The sequence below is a fragment of the Tribolium madens genome, unplaced genomic scaffold, assembly GCF_015345945.1.
Source record: "Tribolium madens isolate multiple individuals breed KSU strain unplaced genomic scaffold, Tmad_KSU_1.1 Scaffold_96;HRSCAF=242;Tcas5.2_LG5, whole genome shotgun sequence".
Lineage (NCBI taxonomy): Eukaryota > Metazoa > Arthropoda > Insecta > Coleoptera > Tenebrionidae > Tribolium > Tribolium madens.
The window spans coordinates 14,052,903-14,078,935 of NW_025401068.1; the positions used below are offsets into that span (position 1 = coordinate 14,052,903).

Below are 26,033 nucleotides of genomic sequence, written 5' to 3' on the forward strand. Positions count from 1 at the left end.
ACCCCTGTAGCAAAAACTTAATAAATCACTAATAACTTACATCTGTACAACAAAACAACAACAAACTGACTCGGCAAATAGTATTAAACACTATTTTTGATGTGCGTCTACACAAAATCGGCGTTTCTCCACGACTTGGAAGAACAGACCCCTGGTCCTCTCCACCAGTCGTTAATATCATCGTAATGTCTATGTACTCTGGGAGCATGCAACATTGCACAAAGTCTACACCAAAAGAATGTATTGATAAACTGTCCCGTCCCTTTCCATTTGAAATAGGAATTGTAAAGTGTATTATCTTTATCCAGTCTATGTAAATACGCAGCCAACTCCGCAGGCCCTGCGAACTCGTCGACGTGTATGTAAGAACCCTCCGGGGCGCTTCTCTGGTAATCCTCCGGGCGAGCGCCCATCACAATGGGTAGCACATTCTGCCCTAATCCGTTGACGTAGAACTTCTCAGTGATGTAATCCCGACAATTGGAATTTTCGAATGCTAGATAAAATTTGTACTCTCGGTCCAACAAATCGAAGCATTTTTTATCAGATCGGGGGCATGTCAGGGGGCCACACATGCCGTAAATATCCACTTGGATGTATTTAGAAAGCTCGCGAGCGTAAGCCAATCGCCCGTTGCGTGCACCACAGTTCGATACGAACCAAGCCACTTTTTTTGTCTTATTTGCGCTGTAATCGCGGTTCTGCACCTTCTGGCGGACCTGCAACAACACAAAAACCCCTTTCACACTTTTTTTGCCTCAACTTTATATACCAATTACACAGGGTGACAAAAAAAGTCATGTCGTGATAACTTGTCTCAGTGAGACAAATCAAATGCACTAAAAAAATTTCAAAAAGTCCACACACTTTGAACTAAATATTTTTTTTCTAATTTAAATGAATTTAAAATACTTTAACTTTGAAAAATCATTACTGAATAACTATTAGGCTGATTTCCTTCAACTAAAGACCATTCTAAAGGAATGGACTTGCCCTTTAGAATGATATGCAATTTGAAATTAAATATTTCGAACACTGTTCGAAGAAATTCGAGTAAATCGAAATAATCTAAGAAAAACCCTACGAGTAAATTTTCTCATCACCACCATCGTGTAGAGCATCAATTTATTAGTTGTAATCCAAATTTTCAAAAGAATATACCCAGTAGTTTTCACGATATGATTTTTTGAAGTTAAGGTTGAACTATACTGAATAAAAAAATAAATTCTGAAAAAATGATCATAACTTTTTGATGGCCTTAGCAGCAAAATATATTAATTTGAAATTTTTTGTCCGTGCCGTTTAAAAATAAATTTAAAAAAACCTCTATTTTTGGCCATTTTATTTTTTTATAACAAAACTCTACGGAAGAATTTTTTGATTTATTTTTGGTGTATTGTAGATTACCTACTTATGTTACTGTATTTTTTTCATGCAATTTAAATAAATATTAATTAATTAAATATTAATAATAATGCGTTTTTTTAATAAAAACTATTGAATCTTGCAATGCGTTACAAATACTCAAAATGAGATAAAAATTCTGGGTTAGTGTGTGTGTGTGTGTGAGGTACTTTTTAAATTCAGGAACAACGTCGAATTGTAAAAAAAACAAACAATTTGTTTACTATATTTCTTAAAAACTGTAATTATGTAATTTTCTGTAAAAGACTAAAAATTCCAAAAATTTCAAATAAAAGGAATAATAATTTTTAATAAATTATGCAATATATTTTTTGTTTGTTCTGATTCATTTTATTATAACTATCATTGTGGCGGAACCATCTATTTATCTTTCTGTTTTTAGACATCGAAATTAATTATTTGAAAGTTGACAAAAATGCTAATACCAAGAATTAGTTTTTTCAATTTAGTTTCGCACCTTCTGAACGATATGCTATTGTTAAATTAAATTTCTAATATTAGTGAAATGTAGGTGACAAAATGGATTTACATTTGCATAATACTATCAATATTTTGAATCGGAAAAAAAAACAATTTTGTTAAAAATTCAAATATAATTTTATAAATTCGTAAGTAGATTGTTTTGTTCTAAAAAAGAACTGCTCCTAAAATATGAATTAAAAATAATTTGAAAAAGATTTGCCCTTATATTTAAGGCTCGTGCCTTAAACTTCTAGATCCTCTCTGCTCAAAAAAACTCTTTATTTGCTTTAATTAGTATGCAGGTACTATTTGTTTGTTATAAGTAAAGAAACAGTTTTTGGTTATTCTAATTAAAACAAAGAAGATGCAATCGACCATTTTTAAGCAAAAGAAGAGTCTTAAAACAAATACTTTTATAAAAATGCAATTTTAAGGAAGATTATCATGCATTTTTCCTATATGGCGCAATGCTTGATTAGCAAACCTTAACTTCAAACAATCATATCTTAAAAACTACTCGGTATATTATTTTAAAAATTTGGATTCTAACTAATAAAAAGATGCTTTACACGATGGTGATGAAGAAAAAAATACTCGTAGGGTTTTTTTTTATATTATTTCGATTTACTTCGAATTTCTTCGAAAACGAATTCCAAATTTTAAAAAATAGCAGAGTTACCGATTTTTAAAGTGTAAGGTGCAGATCCAAAAATTTTTGAAAAACTCCAAAAACGGCTAAATTTAGGTATAGGGAAAGCTGATGAAAACTCCCTTAAAATAACCAGACTAATCCAAAAATGCAGTAAAAAATAAAGCTTCCCATTTAAAATAAGAAAGTTGAGACCGACTTCCGGTATAACTGGAAGTGCCGCCATCTTGAAAATATTTTCATTTAGGAGGACTTAATGCATTATGGCTATGTACCAATTTTCAAACAAATATAATTATTCGAACTCCCAATACTTTTAATGTGGGGTTTAGACGGAACACCCTGTATAATTTATCAAGTTGTCACGACATGACTTTTTTTGTCGCCTCGTGTTAGCAGTAAAAGAGGATTATTTTTAACACAACTCAAGAATTTTGTATCACCAAAAATCCTTGTCTTTGTCTCACCTGAGGGTCGAAGTAAGTCCACCTTTCGTAGGGTGCGACAAGATCACTGTCTCTGCGATAAGTAGCCGTCCAGTTGATTACATCAGGGAATTTAATACTTTGGGTATGGTAAGGACATTCTAAAAAATACATTATCCACACTTGGTGCAGTGGCCTGGAGACTGAAGGATGAATAAAATGATCCTTGTAGAGAATTGCATCGGCATCAGCGGCTCTGCTGCGATCATCAGTCAAACTGCACCGGCTCACAGGACAACCATGAAAACTGCCAGGACCTGACCTCTGACCCCAAGTGCCTAAGCCGTTGTAGGCGAGGATCACTTTCTCGGGCGTGTCGAACCCTGATATAAAATTACACAAAAATGAGCTACAAAAAAACACCGTTTTTCAATTTTCATTCTCCACTTTTTCCCCATGCACTTGAAAGTAACAGAAAGTATAGAACCGAGCATTTTTGCTTAAACTATCTACTTTTTGAAAAAACTATCTAATCATCGATAAAGTACTTTTCAATTTTTATTGTTTTTGAGTTCTGCAATATTTTTAATTTTTTCAAATGATAATTACTGTGATCTCATTAAAGAGTACTACTATCTACACCTTATTCAATTTTTATCGGAAAAATATAAAAATCGAATAAGTTGCCATTTTGAAAAACTCTCAAAAAACTCAAAAACAAAACAAAAAAAAATTCATTCTCGACACAGAAACACATTTTTGTAGCACTTTAATTTTTATTAATTAATTTATTGTGATTAAAAAAACACTTGGTTTCATAAATTTTGTTAACCTCTTATACAGGGTGCGCCAGAACTCGAGACCCAGAAAAGGTATGATACCAGGAACATGGAAAAAATGTAAAAAAAAATTCTATTCATAAAAACTTCGAAGTTATGAGGGTTTAAATTTTGCACTTTGACTATTTATTTCTGTTGGTAAAATCATTTTCCAAGTTTTTTTTTTTCTACGGGCTACGAGTATTAGAAGAGGAAACAAGGAAGCTATATCCTTCTGTTTAATGTTATTTGTAGCTTTTATTGGCAATTTTTTTTAGCTTTACTAAATAATTATTTAAAAAAAACATATACAAGATCATCAATCAATATCAAATGTCAAAAAATAAATGTGAAAATTTTTTGACAGCAGGAATTTTTTAAACATTTTTTCCATGTTCCTGATATCTTATCTTACTTGAATTTTTTCTCTGGGGCGCGAATTCTGACTGTATGTAGAAATTAACTTTATATTCTTAGGAGTAAAAGTGAAAGTGAAAAGTGAGTAAAGAGCAACAATAATCAGCAAGTAAATGAACAAAATAATCAGGCCGCTTTGCAAGTAATAAAATCATAACAACGCTTATAAACACACATCACGCGGTTGTATCGGAATTTGTGTTGAGATTTTCGAAAGTGTTTATTTATTTAACTAGTGCAGTTAGTAGTGCAAAATGTCGAATGGCGATGATCTACAATGTACCTTTTGCTGAAGTAGTAAGAAACAAGAAAAAGGCAACGTTTGTAAATATCATGGTAAAAGCAAAAAGAGAATTTTTACTCCTGAAAGGAAAACTTGACTTGCGATATTTAGTCAAAAAAGTAGTCGCATTTATAACAAACCCAATGATTTTATTTAACTACTAGTAAGGCCCCTTCAGAACACTTTGTTTCTATAAGCATTTTGTCTTGTTCTTCCTTTGATTTTTTAGTTAATCGATTTTTTGACTTAACCTTTTTTAATCCGTCGCCCCGTAAATGTTCATTCAACGATTTTTCTTTCATTTTGTTTTGAATAGGATTTATAATTGCCTCTTTATATGTAGAAAACGGCGGTGATTTTACGTATGTAGACGCTATATTTTAAGCCCTGAAGTTACACTTTGAATGATATCTTCTTTATTATTTTTCCAAAAAGGTTTTAATATATTGCGATATAAAAAGCCTAATGCTGGTATAGCAAATTTTTTTGTCGATTGAAAAATATTTCCACCTCTAATATCTCTATGATATTTAAGACCAAACCCATATTGTTAATAATTGTTTTCTATGAACAAGTAGGTACCATTTATTCTATAGGAAAGAATTACTGAATATCTAGAACAAAATTTAAGCACTCCCCAATTAAATTTATCAATTGATTTAGCTGCGAAATGCGAATACTAAATATACAGAGTGCGCCAGAACTTGCGCCCCAGAGAAAAATTTCAAGGAAGATAAGATACCAGGAACATGAAAAAAATGTTTAAAAAATTCTATCTGTCAAAAAATGTTGATATTTATTTTTTGACATTTGATATTTTTTTATGTTTATTTAATGGTACCATCTTGTATATGTTTTTTTACAATTATTTAGTAAAGGTACCAAAATTTTGCCAATAAAAGCGACAAATAGGATTAAAAAGAGTTACGATTTAGGATACAGCTTCCTTGTTTCCTCTTCTGATAAACAGTAGCAAAAACAAATGGAAAATTATTTTTTCAATAGAAATAAATAGAGTCAAAGTGCAAAGTTTAAACTCTCATAACTCTCATGGTATTTGAATTTGGAAAATGTTTCTTCCTTTAACACTTTTTCCAATAAAAGAAACACAAATTCTGGCATATTATAAGTGCAGAATTTTTTTTTCTAAACTGTTATAAAACGTAGCATTATTTTCATTCATGTGAAAAAGACAAAAGTGCAAGTGACGAAAGTTTTAATTTTTATATCAGGCGATCAAGATAATTTGTAATCGAGTCTTCTTAGCATCCGAGAACGTATGTCTGTTTTTGAACTAACTACACATGAAATGTCAAATAAAATGACAAGTCGAAAGGTAAAACGTCAAAATGGGCACGTATAATAATACGATGGACCGTTCTTTTTTGAAGGTAAATTATAAATTTAGGTATTATAATCATCACCTTTTTGATCATGCCACTTTACCTTTCGACTTGTCATTTTACTTGACATTTTACAGACATACGTCTTCGGATCCAAGGATGACTCGATTACAAATTATCTTGATCGCTCGATATTTCTGTAATGTGGCGGACGTAGAAAAAATCTTTTGTTTAACTTTTTTAAGAAAAGTGTTACTTTACTCACTTGTTGCATAAATAAACAAAAATCTTTGTTTTTTTTTAACGCCGAGTAGTTTAATTTTTGTTTTTATTCCGTCAAAATGTATTTATTTACTTCACTTGCTTAGTGCTAAATTTAAGTAAGATGTTAGTTGCAAAAGTTACGCGTTTACTCAAGAAATTAGAGGCACCCGAAAAGTGCTAATTTTTACCTTGGTAATCCTCTGGCACGTATAGAAGCTGTTCGATGACTCGGTCCCCATCAGTTTGATCCGGGAAAAGCCTAGGAAGTCCTTTGCTAGCCGTGGGGAAAAGCGTCCCTCCTCCGAAAAACCACGCTTTCTCCTGACTCTTCACCGGTGGTTCGGTCTCATGTTCCTCCACCGCAGCTATGGAGGGAAGAGTTGTTTGACTCAAAACAACCTCTTCTTCGGAGGCAGAGATCCTCGATTTCGTCGAAGGCCATGCCAGCCGATGATGTAAAGTCACCAGCACTGTTACACCTCCGAAGAAGAAGATTACGAGGCATAGCCGGCGCGCAGAGAGTCGCGGAGGCATCTTCATGGACACTCCATTGTTATCTATTTGGATAGTTTGCGAATTAGAACTAAAACTTGAAACCCCAACGTCTAATGACAACTTCGAGGGGCGTATGTAAACCAGTATCATCTTTTCTGACCGCTTCGAAAATAGAATAATTGCACAAACAAGACTCGCTACTACTAACAATGACCAGAAACCGTAAACGAAGCTTTACCTTTCCCATTTGCATCGTTATTAACATGTAAACAATAGGGCAAAAAATAAAAAATTGGCATTTGCAATAATTATTAGTTTGCATTATTAAGAGTAAATTTTGACCTTGCTCTCGTTAAGTTGGTCCTCATGACGCTACAAATATTTCAACAAAATCGATACTTCCTCACGATAGCAAAGTAGGTATTTATTTTATATTTTCACAGGAACTTAATATACAGGGTACGCCAGAACTCGCGCCCCAGAGAAAATTTTCAAGTAAGATAAGATACTAGGAAAAAATTCTATCTGTCAAATATGTTGACATTATTTTTTTGACATTTGACATTTTTTATGTCTATTTAATGATACTGATGATCTTGTATATGTTTTTTTATAATTATTTAGTAAAAGAACAAAAAAATTGACAATAAAAGCCACAAATAACGTAAAACAGAGTTACAATTTAGGATACAGTTCCCTTTTTTCCTCTTCTAATAGCCTGTAGTAAAAAAACTTGGAAAATTATTTTTCCAACTGAAATAAATAGAGTCAAAGAGCAAAATTTAAACCCTCATAACTTCGAAATTTTTATGGATGAAATTTTTTTAACATTTTTTCCATGATCCTAGTGTCTTACCTTTTCTCTTGGGCGCGAGTTCTGGCGCAGCCTGTATTTTCAAATACACTCCATTTGCGTTTTATTTATTTAGCAAGCAAATTGTAAACAACACAGGAGCAAATGAGGTAATAGTTTTCTCAAAAGATACTGTTATTATGCAGGGTGTTAAGCAAATAAATTTCATTTGCATGATTTGAAATTGAATTGATGTTTTTTACCATTTTCGACCTAATGACACATTTTGTTGCACTTGAACACAAGTGTTGTAGTACACTGGACTGTTAGTTTTATCAAAACTTTAGACAGTAAAACTAACAACATAAAATGCAATCGAAAACCGTCGATAGCGTATTTTATTGTTAATTGTGTTATTTTTGATAACAATGATACAATTTTTTAACACATATTATGTAATCAATTGTTTGCAAACTAACAGAAATATTTCAAATATTTTTCACAAGGAGCTACCTATATAAAATCCTAATCTATTGACACGTCAAAAATGGAGATATCGATGATGCAGTTTTCACTTTCCGAATAAATAATGTACAGTGAACAATTTTGAATACATACCAAAAAATTTTCAATAATTCTCGTTGTGTTGTGATTATGAATTAACTAAAATGGACTCAATTTTAATTAACCAAAAGCTGTCATCTTTTTAACCGTTATGATTTGTAGATACTGCAAAAATATTAGAGGTACAACATTATCAGAAATAGTGATAAAGATAAGATAGATAGGGAATAACAACGGACAGAATTGTTTAAACAATTTCGTTTACAAAAAGATTAAAAATTACTTACTTTTGGAATATCTAAATTTAAAATTTAGCAATTAGCATGCACTTAAATTTCAATATATACTCAATTTCTCAATTATTTTCATTCTTTGTTTCTTATTTAATAAAATTCTGAACTAAGAGAAAATAATACAAAAAAAGAAAAAATGTGGGGGTTTAAAATATCAGCTTTATAACTTTATATTACTATCAAAGATATCAACTGTGTAATAACATTCTTGTTTCAGCAATAAAAGCAGTACTTTATAGAAATTCAATTTTAGGGGAATTTTAAAAAGGAAAGCTTTTTACATATTTACTTTTACGCATGGTAAAGTTGAAAACACAAAAAATTCTTTCTTTTTTAATTTTTGAGATTGTGCTTGATTACGTATTAAAATTTAAATAAAAATAAGGAAATTAGATAATGTTTAGTTTTCTAATTAATAAAAAAGAAGTAACACTTATATTTTTCCATTTTAGCAAAAAATTGTTTCGAAAACTGTTTTCTTAATAAAAAAAACTTACGTACCCGTAGTTTGGAAAGTATGGGCTTTTATTTTAATCTGAATTTTTTAAAAATTCTAGAAGTGCATTCATTATTACACCAAAGAAATTCATTATGAACTACTAAATGGACACTTAACATTAGTGTAGAATTGGCATTTATTAGCAATTGACATCGGCCACTGAAGTAAGATAGTCTGATTTTAATTTGATTATTTCAATTTTAATTTCCTGCATTTTGATCAATTAATATAACATTAAATTGCATTCAAGAGGACTGCCTTAAAATATTAAATATAGAGTACTTACGATTTTTTTAAAGAAATAGGAAAAGTTGTACTAACTTATTATTCTATTACGCGAAAAAATATTGCAAAAGTTGCATAAGTTGAACACCGCGAAATCGATCAAACATTAAAAATTTAGATCCCACCTTCACTTCACAATTGGCAAAAATTACAAAACTTAAATATCCAAGTAACACTTAATAAATTATTGTTTCCTTCTTTCTTTCACTTCAATTTCTATATCATTCATTACATTGACGGATTACCGCAACAGGAACAAATGTTTAAATAAAACTATTTATACTGATAAGCAAACCGCAAAAATAAAGAAAGGCAAACTATGGAACAATTAAGTAATAAGATGACTCACCATTTTAGAAGAGTGAAATTGCCGGCATCAGGACTATCAGCCATGCTTTGCCAGCATCCACTGGCAATACAGAAAATCCATACTAAGGGATGGCGCAAGCGCCGCAGGACTTGCAGGATCTTTTGGGGTGTTCAGGACGGTGCAGAGACCTGTTTTTCACCATAATCGATTAACTATTCAGCTGACTAAGTTGAATTATTGGTGTTTCATTGATGTTTAGCCTGGCACCTCCACCATTTTTCATATTCTCCCCAAATTTGCAATTAGTTTCCAATTATTTATTAACCACCTACTTCAACATTTATTTGCATATTAACTTTCTTTATTTTTTTATTCACAATCATAAAATAATAGTAAGAAAGAATGACATTTCAACTTCATTTAACAATCGATATGAAATATAGAGGTCAGGTTGCGAACTGGCCACTTCCCAACCTGACATTTTTTCAAAAGTGGGTAATTTTTTATTGGTTTTCCCTTATTTAGGGAGTAATGAAGCACCTGATGCCTCTACTACTATTTTTTTATTTCCAGTTAAATTAACTTCTTTTAAGACATTTAAAATCACATTTGACAGTAAAACATTCATTAAAAAATGATACTAATTAAAATAACTCATATCATCATTAATAAAAAGTGCTCATATGTTCAGCTAAATTGTTAACTAAATATCCTGAAATTACTTACTCAAAATTTAAAAAATTGGCAGCTCTAGATGATTTACATAACACAGTGTATTTGGAAACGTTTCAAATGCATATTTTTAGATGGAAACTTACATATAAAAGACAATTAAACTTAATTTCGGAATATTTTATAAATATGCAAAATTTTCCTTATTGGACAAAAAAATATTATCGGAGAATCGTTGACGGCGGAATGCATGAAAAAATAAAAAAAATGCAAATCGTGGATAACTTCAAAACTGAATACATATTAAAGCTTGGCCACAAATTCTTCCAAAAATTATGAAGATTCATTTCGTCATTACAGTATAATGATAAAAAAATATATTATTGGAATAAAAAATTGAGTCACATTTATGTGGTGACACATTTTTTTTTCTAGTTACAATAATAGTTAATATTAGAACTAGTAAGTTACTAACATACATCATAACAGTATTGATTTAATAGATCATTAATTTATAAAGGTATTGCAAGGTAGATGTGTTAATTAATAATAAATATTATAAATATTTTTCTTTGATGTTATTAATATTGAATATTAGCTAGATGTAAGACAACTCTTTATCATATCTAAAAATGCACAAATTTGTCTTTTTTCCATCATTCCATCATTCATTTCTTTTTATCCTAATTTATTAATCGTGTTACAAAAATATCTCTCTCCCTATAATATTTTTGATTATCGCAACCTCTTCATTTTTGCTATTTATTATTCATCAATAAAAACTTCACAAGCACAAGAATAAAAATTGTTTTTGTGGTGGTTGTTCGATATTATCCTTCAAACATTAAATGACTTGTACGCATTAAAATATTTATTTTAAAAATAAACAAAAGAATAAAGATGTTGTTCCTGAATTACGAGTAAAAAACACAGTAACACAGAGTTTTTATTTCATTTTGAGTATTTGTAACGGATTGCAAAATTCAATAGTTTTTATTTTTTTATGAAAAAACGCATTATTTAAATTGCATGAAAAAATACAGTAACATAAGTAGGTAATCTACAATACCCCAAAAATAAATCAAAAAATTCTTCCGTAGTTTTTTTATAAAAAAATAAAATGGCCAAAAATAGAGGTTTTTCTAAATTTATTTTTAAACGTCATGGACAAAAAATTTCAAATTTATACACATTGCTGCCAAGGCCACCAAAAAGTTATGATATTTTTTTTAGAATTTTTAAATGACGATTTATTTTTTTATTCAGTATAGTTCAACTTAAGTATTTATTAATCATCTCCCGTATACGTTTTTATCCCACTGATACATAATGACGCAATGCTTCGTTTTATTTAATATGATTCGAAATTAGGGAATACATTATTACTTGTATTATTATTATTAATTAGAATAAGAAGATACGAGTAACACAAACAAAAAATTTTTAAGTCTGAATGTTTTCATTTTTTTCCATTAAAATGAAAAATAAGTCTTGGCTGTATCAATGTTAAGTTATAATCAAAATAAAAAGTTTGTTGTTGTTGTAAGCTTACTGTAAACATGAAAAATAAACACATCCAAATCTTAGTATAATTTCAAGACCCCGCTACTCATATCCTCTTTTCTACAATTATCCGAACGTTCCCTTTTAGTTTTTAAGGTGTGGGTTGTCTTTGAATAATAAAAACCACAACTTGAAAACATTACGGGCGATTTATTGAGTTTTTTCGAAAAATAAATACATCTAATTTAAAGTAAATAAATGTTTTTATTAAAAACTTTGAATATATTAACAAAAATAAAACACACGATAATTTGATTTATTTTTATTTAATAGAGGCAGTCACTCTGAGCGACAGCGGGAATGTTCAGTTGGAGACTCCAGCAGCCCCCTCATGCAGACGGACGACCTGCGTCCGGCGAACACCCTGGATGAAACCCAGGCGGCGACCCCACCATATTATGTTGCATCGAAAGACTCGCCATGGCATTAACCGTATCCTTATCGTCTTTCTCGTTGCGCACAGCGTCGTTGAAAGAACACCCAGCCGACTTGGCGGCCTCCTGCAAACACGGCCAATGAGCACTTTGTACGCTTATCACTTTCTGGAGCGCGAGGAGGGCATTGCCGCAAGGGGCCCTCGCCAACTCCGAGGGGGCTATCGACGACGGACTGTCCCCAAGTAGCACCCTCACACACTCCTCGGCCGAATCGCAAATCGAGGGCAAGTCATAGCCCCCTTCGAGCGCCAACACGACCCTCCCTCTCGCCAACTGCATCAACTGCCGGGTCATGTGCCCGAAACACGCCGCCGAGACTTTATAGCCCCCCAACGGGGGCTGGTGGCCATCCGTGGCGTCGAATCCTGCGGACACCAGGACGATATCGGGATTGAACTCGCGAGCAATCGGCATGACAATCGCGCGAAAAGCCGCCAAGTACTCGGCGTCGGCCAGGGGCGGGTTGAGCCCCCCGGACCACGCAATGTTCACGTTGAACCCCACACCGGCCCCCGCGCCGCACTCCCCCGGACTCCCAGTCCCCGGGAAAAAATTCCCGTCGTCGTGACGATGCATCGAAATAACAAGAACCCGAGGATCGTCGTAGAAAATATCCTGAGTGCCGTTCCCATGGTGGACCCCCCAGTCGAAAATGAGTATCTTGTGGACTCGGTGCTCACGTTGTAACACCCTCGCCGCGATAGCCACCGAGTTGAAGAAGCAGAAGCCCATGGCTTGCTGGGGCTCGGCGTGGTGGCCTGGGGGCCGCACCACGGCGAACCCGTTCCTGATGTCGCCCGTCCAGGTCCGCACTGCCAGATCCACGGTGCAGCCCACGGCCATGCGGGCCGCGGGGGCCGTGTACACCTCGTTCCAGGTGGTGTCGGTGTCGACGCCGATGCCCCCGCAAGGCAACCGGACGAAGGCCGTGACGGGGAGAGAGCTCAGTTTGCTCATGTCCATCTTGTGCCGGTTCATAGAGCTGGTGCCGTAGAGCAAGGCGTGCGCCTCGGAGTGGCACATTTGCAACTCCGTGGTGGAGGCTTTGCGGGGGCGCAGACGGTCGCAGCGGGACACGAGACCAGTTTCGAGGAGACGGGACCAGATGCTCTGGAGGCGCCCGGCGTGCTCGGGGTGGATGGCGTTGTTGCCGCAGATGCATGCGTGCTTTAGCATTTGACTGTCGTATGCTAAGCCCGTTGTCGGGGTGGAGGAGGCGCGACGCCGGGAGAGCGTGGGGCCGTCGGGGGCCCCCAGGTGCACCACGGGGCTGCTCAGGGCGCGAGACAGGGGACGAATGCTGAAAATATGATTGATTGTTTAAAAATTTAAACGTATTAATTATTAGACTTTGAAACTGGATGACTAACAGTAATTACAAATTAACACTGCTTTCTCTGTGTCATCGACAGCTATATTTAGACAGTTGTAGAATGATAAAATGTGTTTTGAAACTTAGAAATTTGTATAAAAACAACAATATACAGGATTATTCATAAATATGAAGCAATATTTGAACCTCACAAATTAACTATAAAATGAAGTTAATTTAATAAAAACTCGTGTCCTATCTCTAGTGATAAGAATTTTACAGACCTCGGAATGTGGGTATCGAGATTTTTTTTTTTAGCATCTTAACATTAATTTTTTTTGTCAAAACAACAGAGTACTCAATTTTGAATAAAAAACGCATAACTAAAATGGACCGTTTTAAAGATATTTTAATTTAAAGTGAGAACTACACAACACTGAAAGCAAAAAGTATGAATTTTGAATGTGTGATAATAAATGACCAAGGTCACATATTTTGCTGTCAAGCATCTGTCAACTTGAAATTGGACGATTATTAGACGATTAATCGAAAATAGTTATTTAATAAAAGAGTTTACCTCAGACTCCAAACATAAGTTAGAATAAATCTCGTAGCATTTCATTCTTAAAAAATTCACAAAAATCTATGGTCAAAGTTAACAGATACCTGGCAGGGATTTATGTGACCATGGTCATTGGTTACCGTGGATACCACTTATTCAAAATTCATATTTTTCATTTTCAGCGTTGTGCAGTTAAATTAAAATATCTTTAAAACGGTCCATTTTAGTGGTACAAAAGGTTATGCGTTTTTTAATCAAAATTGATTACTCTTTAGATTTAAGCAATTAAAAATTAGTGTTAAGAGACCAAAAAAACGGAAAAACACAGAAAATGTGACCTGCAACTGCTGAAACCGGAAATTGAGTAAATGTATCCGGTTTTCGTAATTAATAGCCTAAAGGGTATGTTCTCGCAAGTAACTATTTCAAATTTTATAATATTTAGTCAAATGGTTACAAAAAAAAAAAATCCATACCCACATTCCGAGGGCTGTAAAATTCTTATCAATAGATTTCGGACACGAATTATTATTTAAATTAAGATCATTTTATAGGTAAGTTTTAAGGTTCAAATATTGCTTCATATTTATGAATAAACCTATACATAAGTAAGTCCTTCATTAATAGTTAAATATAGCCACAAAAAATAAATAAAAGATAAATAAAAAACACCAAAACTAATAATAGCTGACCACATAAAATTTGAACTAATACCCCATAAATAAATAAAATTTATTTATTTATGTCTCCATTGATTTACGACTTTTAAAGGAGTAACCTTCGGTTTGAGATTGTTGATTATTTATTTAATTTTTAGATAAATTGAGTCATCTAGAGAAAAACAATTAAATTTTGCAGTTACTACAAATCCAGCTACCTGTTCGAGCACGTGGAAGACCCTTAATATTTGAATTGATCAAAAAAACGACATGACATGCTCGAACAATACAACGTAAGATAACAATGGCGTCGAAGATGAGAAAAGGAAAACCCAATTACAGATACTATTTATATCACGAAACGACCTGTGACAGTAATTAATACACTCGTAACTCGACGCTCGTCAATATCTAAACCAACCAAGTAGTTTACGGTTACTGTACGTCGCACGCATCGTGTCTAAATTTAGGTCCATAATGAGGAAACCATTCGATAGCAGGAGAAAAATTAATCAGACCACCACGTAACACCAACAAAGTCTTTTCAAAATGTCACAAAAGGGGCAAACTCTTCGACGTAATTACCCTTACGCAACTTCACAATTAAGAAACACACTGAACAACATTATTAATGTGATAAAAAACAGCCACAGTTGTGTGTTTCAATTTTAATAATGGTTTTTAATTAAACCAATTTATTCTTAGCCATATTAACAGATTCATCGTTACACGCAAGTCTAAAAATAATCCCGAAGAATATCGAGGAAACTCTGGGTGTATTTAAAATTATTCACCAAATTCAATTATTCACTTAATCAATTTTACGATAAAGACGTGAGATAATTTTGAACTCAAAACCTACACAAATTTTAATTTCGTACTAAGCAAATCAACGACTTGCAATTAGACAATTCACCTCATTTAGTCATTTTATCAACTAGTCAATGTGGTCAAATCCTATTGGATTTGATTAAGAGTTTTTTTTTTAGTAAAGAGTCTTTTAGATTGTAAAAAATAATGTTTGGGTCACTTCGAGTAGCTTCAGGTCGGTTCAGGTCACTTTAGGCCACTTCGGGTTACTTCGGATTACTTTGGCTTGAAGTAAAAAGAAAGTGTTAAATGTACTGACTTTTTGATTTTCAAAAGAAGAAAAAATCTTAAGGAAATGAAATCGATAAATTTTATTTAGTCAAGTTGGGACATGTTTCGGCACCCTTGCGCCATCATCAGCCTTTGAAAATTGTTACACTTTAAAATTAAAAATTAAAAATTTACAAGACTATTTTTTTTTCTTCTTCTTCTTCTGAAAAAACAAATTTTCACGGGCGAGGCTTCAGCTTCACTCGTCCTTTTACTTTTTTACAGAGGAATAATGCTTACTTAAATCCTATTCCTTCTGTATATTTTTCCATTTGCGATAATAAGGAAACAATGAACATTTAATTTTTTATTTTTTATTTTAAAGTGTAACAATTTTCAATGGCTGGGTGCCGAAACATGTCCCAACTTGACTAAATAAAATTTATCGATTTGTGGAGTTCACTTTAATATTACTTACTGTTTTAAAAAAAATCTTAAAGAAATGTTTAAATTTAGTAGTAAAAATGCCAATCGAGACGTTTCAAAACATCGTGACAGTTAGGGAGACTAAAAAAGTGTCAGATGTCCCGGATTAAAAAAATTGTAGACTTGCAAAAGCACATTTAAAAATTTTTAGAAGAAATGCTTAAATTTAAAAAAATGTCATTCAAGACGTTTCAAAAGATCGTGTTACAAAAGACAGTTGGGGAGACTAAGAAAGTGTCAGATGTACTGGATTCAAAAATTTCTGGACTTGCAAAAAACATTTAAAAATTTCTTAAAGAAATGCTTAAATTTAAAAAACTGTCACTCGAAACATTTCAAAACATCGTGCTACAAAAGACAACTGGGGAGACTAAGAAAGTGTCAGATGTCCCGGATTAAAAAATTTGTAGACTTGCAAAAACACATTTAAAAATTTTTAAAAGAAATGCTTAAATTTAAAAAAATGTCATTCGATATGTTTCAAAACATCGTGTTACAAAAGACAGTTGGGGAGACTAAGAAAGTATCAGATGTCCCGGATTAAAAAATTTCTAGAATTGCAAAAACACATTTAAAATTTTCTTAAAGAAATGCTTAAATTAAAAAAAAATGTCATTCGAGACGTTTCAAAACATCGTGCTACAAAAGACAGTTGAGGAGACTAAAAAAGTGTCAAATGTCCCGGATTAAAAAATTTCTAAACTTGCAAAAACACATTTAAAAATTTCTTAAATTTTAAATTTCTTAAATTTCTTTAATTTCTAAAATTAAAAATTTCTTACATTAAATTTGTGTTATAATAATTTCAAGATGTGAAGAATTTATTTATGATGTTCTAAAAAAAGAAACGTTTGTTTTGACTAGTTGAAAACAACTGAAAATATTTTCCTCATCTTATCCCAGTTGGGTAATTACCTTCGCGATTCATTGGCCCTGAGTTCCAAGTCCCTCTGCTCCTGTTCTTCGGGGGGCGGCTGCGGCGGTTGGGGCACCGGCGGCGGCGGCCCTTCCAACAGGGGATGTCCTAGAGGAAGCGGCGAAGACTGCGTCCTTCCCAGCGGCCTGATCACCCCCCTCGACTGCTGAGGTTCCTGTAATTCGCTAATTGTGTCCAGGGGGGTTTCTTCGTGCTCGCTTTCGATGGCCGGTAATGAGGGATAAAACGGGAGAGTCCCAGGGAGCATTTGTCCCGTCAAGGGCATTCCCAGTCTGGCGGTGCAGGCGGCACGGACGGCGGCCTCGGAAAGGTCGGGGGAGAGGACGTGATGGGCGGCTAAAGAAATATTCGGCATCGATGGACTGCTGAAAAGGGCATGTCGTTGATATTCTTCCGTTTCACAAGGCGGACTCAGTTCTTTGGGGGGTTCTTGAGGCGGGGACTCGCTGGGGGGCAGGCACGAGCTCAGGAGCTTCTTCTTGAGCGACGGGGGAAGGTGTCTTTTACTCATGGGGCTGCAGCGGCGCTCCATCACGCGCTGCTTTAACCGCACTTTCAGCAGATTAGGCTCGGATGCTAAAAAAGCAATAACTCATTAAATGTATTATAAATTTTTATCATCACAACTAGAAATTCATTGAAAACATTTTTACCAACAATGAAGGCGATAAAGAAGTGAGTCACTTTCTCATTGTCTCATCCGTTGCATCCTTACATGTCATTATTTCTCATTAACTAAAATTATAGTGGCCTTTTACATAATTTTTAAAACCATTAACAGACGAAAAAAATTAATAACTACAATTTGACATCCTTTTTGTTTGCTCGAAATCAATTTTATTTTATATCGTTATCTTGATACGCATGTTTCGAGGGTGAAACTCTGTTTATAACAGCGCAATATGCGAACATAGGTATAAATAAGTTTGAGCTTTTCCCCGTCCTTGAGCAGCAAATTTGTGTTCAATCAATACACACAGAGAGCGTCAAAATGTTGCTAGCATCTATCAAAACATAAATCGGAACACATAAATTGCTTGGATTACTTCCTTTTTACAAATACTACAACGAATTTCTGGTATTAGAACATTTTCTCGGTTGGCAACAAAGGTATTTAATTTTCTTTCCAACTCGACATAGATGGAGAATGTGAGGCTTTATTAACTTTTTCACAAATTGTCATCGGAATTTGTAATTAAAAAAATAGAAATAAAACGGTAAGATTAACTAATAGTTATTTATTAATAACTATTATTAAAGCTTCATGTTTGAAGCTTTTTTATTGAAAATCCAATGAGTCTTGGCACAATTTTCAATAAGTCGTGTATACAGGGTGCGCCAGAACTCGCGCCCCAGAGAAAATTTTTAAGTAAGACACCAGAAACATGAAAAAAATGTTTAAAAAACTCTATCTATTAAAAAATTTTGACAATAATTTTTTTGACATTTGACATTTTTTATGTCTATTTAATGATACTGATGATCTTGTACAATTGCGGAATTAAAATTGCGGGCAGTATTTTTCTGTATCTTTAAAAAGTTTACTGTAAATAACTACCTTTTACTGTTATCATGACTGACATTTGACTATTAAACTTTTTTTTTTGTTGTTAAAATAATTAAACAAATTGTCTGTCTTAGGAAATTTGTTAATTAAACTAAGTATCGCTTTGATCTGCTGCCTGTCCTTTATTATGCCACAAATCACTATTTTTGAAAGTAAATAAGTCAAAATGACATAAACATGAAAAAATGAGGTTATTAATGTAAAGGTTGTTTTAGAGTTTACATTATGAAAATGACAATACTGCCCGAAATTTTAATTCCGCAACTGTACATGTTTTTACAATTATTTACAAGGTACAAAAATTTTGTCAATAAAAGCCACAAATAACATTGAACAGAGTTACAATTTAGGATACAGCTTCCTTGTTTCCTATAGCCTAGAGCAAAAAAACTTGGAAAATTATTTTTCTACAGAAATAAATAGAGTCAAAGTGCAAACTTTAAACCCTCATAACTTCGAAATTTTTATAGATAATTTTTTTTAACATTTTTTCCATGTTCCTGGTATTTTACCTTATATGTAACAAATTTCCATACTCACATTCTGAGGGCTGTAAAATTCTTATCACTAGAGATAGGACACGAGTTATTATTAAATTAACATCATTTTATAGCTCATTTTTGAGCTTCAAATATTGCTTCAGATTTATGAATAACTCTGTAGAGTATTCCTATAACCAAGTATTGTTTCACAAAGAATTTATGTAATTATTGATTGATTTTAAAATTACACTCATTCAAGTCCTAAAAATCAATACAAGGGGTGTTTTTTTCAACTTGTCAACGCAAAACTGTTGCATTATTAAACAACACTGAAGCAGACATTTCATAAAAAAATTATTTAGCAACTGCCTCATGAAATGAAATAAAAACAATGTTATTAGTGTCAGTGCGTATGTTAGTCTTCACCTACAAAAGGAAGTAATTACCTGTTTTCCTTAAGGGAAAATCGTTGTTAGTTGTTGAGTCAGACCCTGTATCCATTCCCTCTGACCTAAAAACCAAACCAGAATTAAACTTGTAATAAAAAGCAACAAAATGTTTCGTTTTAGAACAATCCCTAGCTTCGAATATTCGGAAAAACCACCGTGTAACGTACATTTCAGGTTTGGCTCAGCTTCAACAAATATTTTTATGAATCAAACCAAAACGACTACTCTGTTATAATTACTCTAACACACTTCACATAAATAAACGGTTTAAATTCAAACCACAATTACATATTTTGTCCAAGGTAGTGAAACGTTCTCTCAAATTCAATTTTTGTCATGGAACCTTGCGTGCGAGATTTTGATTTTAAAATTTATGCTCCCATATTATTTTTAATACACCACGCATAGAAGGTTTCTTGTAATCGGTTTTTGGTGTATTTTTAGAGCCATAATCACTAATTTAGAACATGGCATTTAAAAATACACCAATTTTGGTGCTCCGTGAACATCTATTAATACCTCCATGGTTTATTTTATCTTTAGTCAAGTAGAGCATAAAAAATCGACTCTATTATCAGACGTGAAAAATCAAAACCATGATAGTATGTTATCTAATATATTCGTTAATTCGTTAAAGTTGTAGAATCAATGATAAGAGAAAAAATTCCACTGATTCTAAAAATAAAAAAATTGTATATGCTTCCTCTACGCAACTTTTAAAAATTCTATGTAATAAAACCGGTTTACGATTATTGTAGCTAAATAACGAGTAATTTGGCGATTAGAATAAATCCTTGATCAGTGCTAAACCTCTTACAAAAAATACTGTTTGTAATTTTGACACTAAAATCGAGATTGCAAAATTTTTAACAAGTATTCAAATCATTAGGTCAATTCTATTTTTGTCGTAGGTAAATTTAATTTGTTTTATTTTTAGTGACGTGGGATTTTATCCAAAGGTTTAACAATTAAAAGGTGCGACAAAAAACTACTACAACTTATTTAAGTTCGATTCCACTTTACATATTTATTTATTTTATCTCGGTGGTATATAATTACGTTTGCTTCTCTATACGCGTTTCAATTTAATGGAAGACTGATTACGTAAATAATTGGCTTCCTGATTGTATTTTCTAATGAATAATGATGAAATATCAAAGATTCAAGCTAGAAATTTGATGTCTGTGTACGTCAGAATAATTTTCTTTGAAAATTATTTATGTTGAGATTACTTTTGAGAAAATTGCTCACTCCGACACACTGAAACCAATTTTGCAATTATCTTTTATTCTCCTGTAGCGGTTTTTCACAAACCGATGATTAACATAAATTTGTGTAACTCTGTAAATATGTAAATATGATAATGAATTTAAATCCTTGACGGAAGTGATCTACTATTTATTTAAATTTAGTACCCTGACACGAAATAAAGAGAACTTTGTATGTTACAGGTGGTTAACCTTAATGAAAATTAAGAATCAGTTTCTATTAAATAGACTTGGTATAATTTTAAGCAATGAAAGTGTTAAAATTTGGCAAGGGCCAACTCATTCAGATTCTAACTGTTGCTTTTGGCACGGAATTATCCTAATACTCGGCTACATTTAGTTTAAAAGATTAAGTCTCTGCAATTCTTTTGGTCAATTATTGACAATCAACCAATATTTGTATTTTTTTTAATTATTTTTTGAACAAAGCAGGTATTATGAAGTAAGTTCTAAAAATAATTCATTTTATAACCGACTTGGCTGTATAGAGATCATAAAATGTTTTAAAACTTAAGCAGCGTAGCTGATAAAATGTCACTGTCTTGATATTCATATAGTTTATTTTTAGAACGATTTTACAATTCACCTTCAGCTAGAATTATTTTTAGGACTAGAATTTTATTCACCTTTGCAATTTATGAAATAACGATTTTTACATTAAGAGATACTTCAAATTAAACAAACCGCAGTTTACATAAGCTTCGAGAATTAATTCCAGTTGTAACATTTTATTGATGAATAAAGTCCAATTGATTATTTTTAGCTGGCTATAATTAGCATTTATGAATACGTATTTACAAAAATCAGAGAACGATTTTAACAATGAATGACCAAGTTTACTTTACAAGATGTAGTGGGTATAATTACGTCAAAGTTAATTATGAAAATACACAGATTCAATTAATTAAACCCATACAATGCTAATTGCAACAAATTAGATCGGAAAAATATAATAAAATAAGTGACAATATACTATATTATTGCATCAGGAAATCTAAACTTTCAAAACATAAAAATATGGGAAAAAATTGAAAAATTTCAATTGCTTCGCCATCAACAGTGTTTGCCTGATTTAAATAATAAATACATTCTCTTCTCGATACTTTTTTATCGAAGTTAGTACAAAAGCAATCAAAAATTTCGATATTACACTGAAACCTGAAAGTTTAAAGAACAAAAACGTTCTATATTGTTATAAGCATTCTAAAAGCTCGCCTAAAAATTAAGAAGTTAAAAATAATTTATGTTATGACAGTAATTCTCTTATGAGTAAACAAATCTATAATAAACGTGTCCTAAAAAAACATTCAAATACACCATTCTTAAATTTTGCCGAAAAATTCGTTTTGAAGTATAAACTTTTTTCAACGTTTATAACATTTTTTTAGTTTACCACTCAACATTAGCTTCTCTAGACCGTTAATACTTCTTGTTTTCCGATATAACTAAGAGACCAAAGCTTTAATAAGTGATTTTTACCAATTTTGTACATTTCAGAATATTAAAAACAGGTCACAAACATTTGGTTTTTTGTGTAAATGGAGAATCTGTATAATAATTGGACCCTGTTGACAAATTTAGAGCCAAAATACCCCTGTATTTATTCATACAGAAAAAATATTATAAAAAGTGACAAAGTGGCGATTGAAATGGCACGACATAATTTACATTTATATTTCAAAGTATTTTTTTCAGTAAAATCCGCTTTGAATTGTCTTAAAAATGGATTAATAAGTACATAAACGTTTTGCAGCAAAATTTAATTTTTGCTTAAAATCTACAGGTGCGCCAGAACTCGCGCCCCAGAGAAAACTGGTAAGGTAAGATACCAGAAACATGAAAAAAATGTTAAAAAAATTCTATCTATAAAAACTTAGAAGTTATGAGAGTTTAAATTTTGCACTTTGACTATTTATTTCTGTTGTAAGTTTTTTTGCTACAGGCTATTAGAAGAGGAAACAAAAAAGCTGTATCCTAAAATGTAACTCTGTTTAATGTTATGTGTGGCTTTTATTGGCCAAATTTTTGTACCTTTACTAAATAATTGTGAAAAAACATATACAAGATCACCGGTATCATTAAGTAACCATAAAAAAATGTCAAATGTCAAAAAATAAGAATCAAAATTTTTTGACAGATAGAATTTTTTAAACATTTTTTCCATGTTCCTGGTATCTAATCTTCCCGGAAATTTCTCTGGGGCGCGTGTTCTGGCGTACCTGTATATTTTTATCATTTTCAGAGCTATGGAAAATGACTGTAAAATCATGAAATCAATATGTAAAACATAATGTATAAATTTCATTTTAATTTAATAAAAAACACCTGTAGTAGAACATAATAAATCACGTTTCTTATTATAATTTGGTTTCTTACGTTGTTTTAGGTGTGTACCTACTATTCAAATTAACAATAAAAAATCATTACATAATCGATATGAATTAATTGATTATAGTTATGCGTTAAAACAAGAATGACAATTATTCAAATAAATATTCATTGAACAATAATTATTTATAATATGAGTAACAGTGGCAACTATTTAAAATACATTATTTTTAATAAAGTAGACAACAAAAAGTTAAAAGCAATAAATGATCCTTAATTTTATATTCTTTTTCTGTATAAACTAAATTTCAAACATGAGGTATATATATACCCTGTGTAGATCCTAGATATGAACTAAAACAAGATTCCTGATATCCATATAACTCTCAGAGAACAATGCTTTAGTGAATAAATTATTCAAGTAATTTTGAATCATTTATCCACTTGTTCTACATAGTATTTTGACAAAAAGATCGAATGACTTATTGATTTTGTTGACTGTCAACAAATTTCGAAAGTGCAAAAAAAATAATCAATTATATGGTTCATTTTAAATGGTAAAATGTCCCGGCTTTGTATAATAAATGTCGAATTCGTCCCTTTGAAGGGTTACTGATTATAAATATTCTAGTCGTTTTATCTTCGATTAATTTGACGATTTGAATGAAATAGAGTAACTACAAGTTTGAAGTGGTCTTGAAATTTTCATTAGCTAGTGTCGTGATTAAGTCGTGAAGTAAAAATTTTACAGAAGGAGATCTATATCTGCATTTTTCTGAATCAATACATGCGCGAGGAGCGTTTGTTTATAAACAAAATTTAAACTTGAACCAAAGAAAGCAATCAATTCCTGCAATAAAGGTTGACGTTATGAAACCAATAATACAACGATGGAAAAAATCGATCGTGTTTGTTTTAAAAGTTGATGTAATGTTAGTGGATTCCCGTAATCTTTTTATTGATATAATCATCAACAATAAAATTCCCGAATCGGCTCGTCCCCGGAAATATTCCGATCACGCAGTGCGACCTCATTGTTTACAAACAGCAACGGTTGGCAGGAATGCAGTCGTCAGCTGTTGCACTCACCAGCAGGAATTGTCCGTCCTGGACGTCTTGGAGCATCCCGACGCCCTTTGTCTCAGGAACGCCTGCAGTTTGTGCTTGACTTCCGTGGAGGCCACGGCGCTCTCCTCATGCTTCTCCTTCTTGCGCAGCGCCTCCAGCTGCTCTCGCTGGCGCAGCTCCTGCAGCTGCTTCTGGCGCTCCCAGAACTCCTTCAGGTGCTGCCGGAGCTGCTGCTCGTGCTGCTCAGCGAGGTGCTTCTGCTGCTGCTGGAAGTGCTGCAGCAGGATCTGGTGCTGGAGCTGGTGCTGCTTCTTGATCTGGAGGATTTGCTGCTCGAGCTCGCGCTCTGGCGCCTCTCGCTGCTGCTCGGCCATCCTCCTAGGCTCGGTCCATGACACCCTCACAACCACTCACCACGGCACTACAACTGTCAGAATTAATTCGGCAATTATGTGTGAGGTCATTTCGGTCGCAGTTGGAACGCTGAATATAGGAACCCACCGCAGCAGCGCGGACGGAAGCGCTGTTGTCGGATCGACGGGTATTGATAAGGCGACGACGACGACGACGACGGCAGGACTGTCAAATTCAGCGCCACCAAGCGATGGATCGGAGAAACACCAACACCTTCCTTTTCCAATACGTTCTCTCGCCCATTTGAATCACCTCTCCTGCTACGACCACGGATAACTCTTACCGACCTTGCGGCTCCTGCAAACAGAGGCGTCTCATACGCGACGCCGCTGCAGGAATTATTCCAACACACTCAACTATAATACAATCGAAAGGAAAAATTGTCAACAAACAAGTTGAATTAAGTTAAAAGGTCAAAAAAATTATATATGGAACGATTTCAAACGAATAAAATTTGCCCTACGAGGCGTAGACGAAGAATTATGGCCCCTGTTTCGAATTAAATACTATATTTTTTTTATTCCTGTGGTAAATATGATTTTAACTGTCTTAAGAGTCACCACTCCAATATCTAGGCTCTTTGTTTCCACTGCGTTCATTTCCATTTTCTCAAGTTATATTGTTTACAAATATTTCCGTGAAAATTCTTACGTTTTCCTAACAAAATATAGAAAATTCAATGTGGAAAATTGACAATTTTTCAAATTATTACATTTATACAATGGCCCTTGAAAGACCCATTTAAAAACCAACAAATTATTAAAACTTTAAAATGTTCATTTGTAATGGACATCAACATCCTTTTTTCTTAGTAACACTCTACGTACTTTTAGATTTTAAAAATATTTTTTTTTAATTCCTATATTACATAAAAAATTGTTACTCACCTTAAGTTGCAACATACATGGTGAATAGAAAGTATGGAACCAAACCGTTTTTTTTTTAATCATTTGCCTCCAGAAAATAATAATTAATATAAATTAAAGTAATATAAAAAATGTGATCGTATTTTGAGAACGAAATTTTGTTTTGTTTTTGAGTTATGCGATTTTTTTGTAAAAATTGGAATTTGGGATTTTTTTTTTGTAAAAATTAAATATAAAGCAGATAATTGTAATACTTAGGTCATAACTTTCATGAGAAAAATGGTTTTATAGTGGATTTCCATTTCAAAAAATTAAAAATTTAGTAGAATTCAAAAACAAAAAAAAAAGAAACTTTTGTTTTTGATAAAACATTACATTTTTATAGTACTTCATGATACATCAATTAGTGTTTCCAAAAAATAAATAGTTTAAGCAAAAAACGTTTGGTTCTATACTTTTTATTCACCTGGTATATGAAAATGACGACCACTTGTATTAACCGTAGGTCTATTTTTAAATTTTTCATAACAATAAAGCTATACAAGGTGAACCAAAAGT

General features: G+C 32.8%; 2 protein-coding genes across 5 annotated transcripts; both read right to left on the reverse strand.

The window, feature by feature from the left end:
• Positions 1–7: 7 nt before the first annotated feature.
• Positions 8–9,441, reverse strand: LOC123012800 (glycoprotein 3-alpha-L-fucosyltransferase A). Of its 3 annotated transcripts, none has more exons than XM_044410942.1 (4): positions 9,365–9,441; positions 6,275–6,643; positions 3,004–3,344; positions 8–719 (listed from the first exon to the last, which is right to left on the reverse strand). In XM_044410942.1, the coding sequence occupies exons 2-4, from the start codon at positions 6,624–6,626 to the stop codon at positions 108–110; spliced, it is 1,305 nt and encodes a 434-aa protein (XP_044266877.1). In that variant the 5' UTR covers positions 6,627–6,643; positions 9,365–9,441; the 3' UTR covers positions 8–107. The 3 variants fall into 3 exon arrangements, with proteins under 3 accessions (XP_044266877.1, XP_044266878.1, XP_044266876.1); XM_044410943.1 differs by lacking the exon at positions 9,365–9,441 and adding an exon at positions 8,733–8,824; XM_044410941.1 differs by lacking the exon at positions 9,365–9,441 and adding an exon at positions 7,993–8,125.
• Positions 9,442–11,744: 2,303 nt separating this feature from the next.
• On the reverse strand, positions 11,745–24,835 carry LOC123013299 (histone deacetylase 4). 2 transcript variants are annotated; one of them, XM_044411739.1, is made up of 4 exons: positions 24,217–24,835; positions 19,529–19,593; positions 17,012–17,609; positions 11,745–13,297 (listed from the first exon to the last, which is right to left on the reverse strand). In XM_044411739.1, the coding sequence occupies exons 1-4, from the start codon at positions 24,567–24,569 to the stop codon at positions 11,890–11,892; spliced, it is 2,424 nt and encodes an 807-aa protein (XP_044267674.1). In that variant the 5' UTR covers positions 24,570–24,835; the 3' UTR covers positions 11,745–11,889. The 2 variants fall into 2 exon arrangements, with proteins under 2 accessions (XP_044267674.1, XP_044267675.1); XM_044411740.1 differs by lacking the exon at positions 19,529–19,593 and having other exon boundaries at positions 24,217–24,346.
• Positions 24,836–26,033: the final 1,198 nt, after the last annotated feature.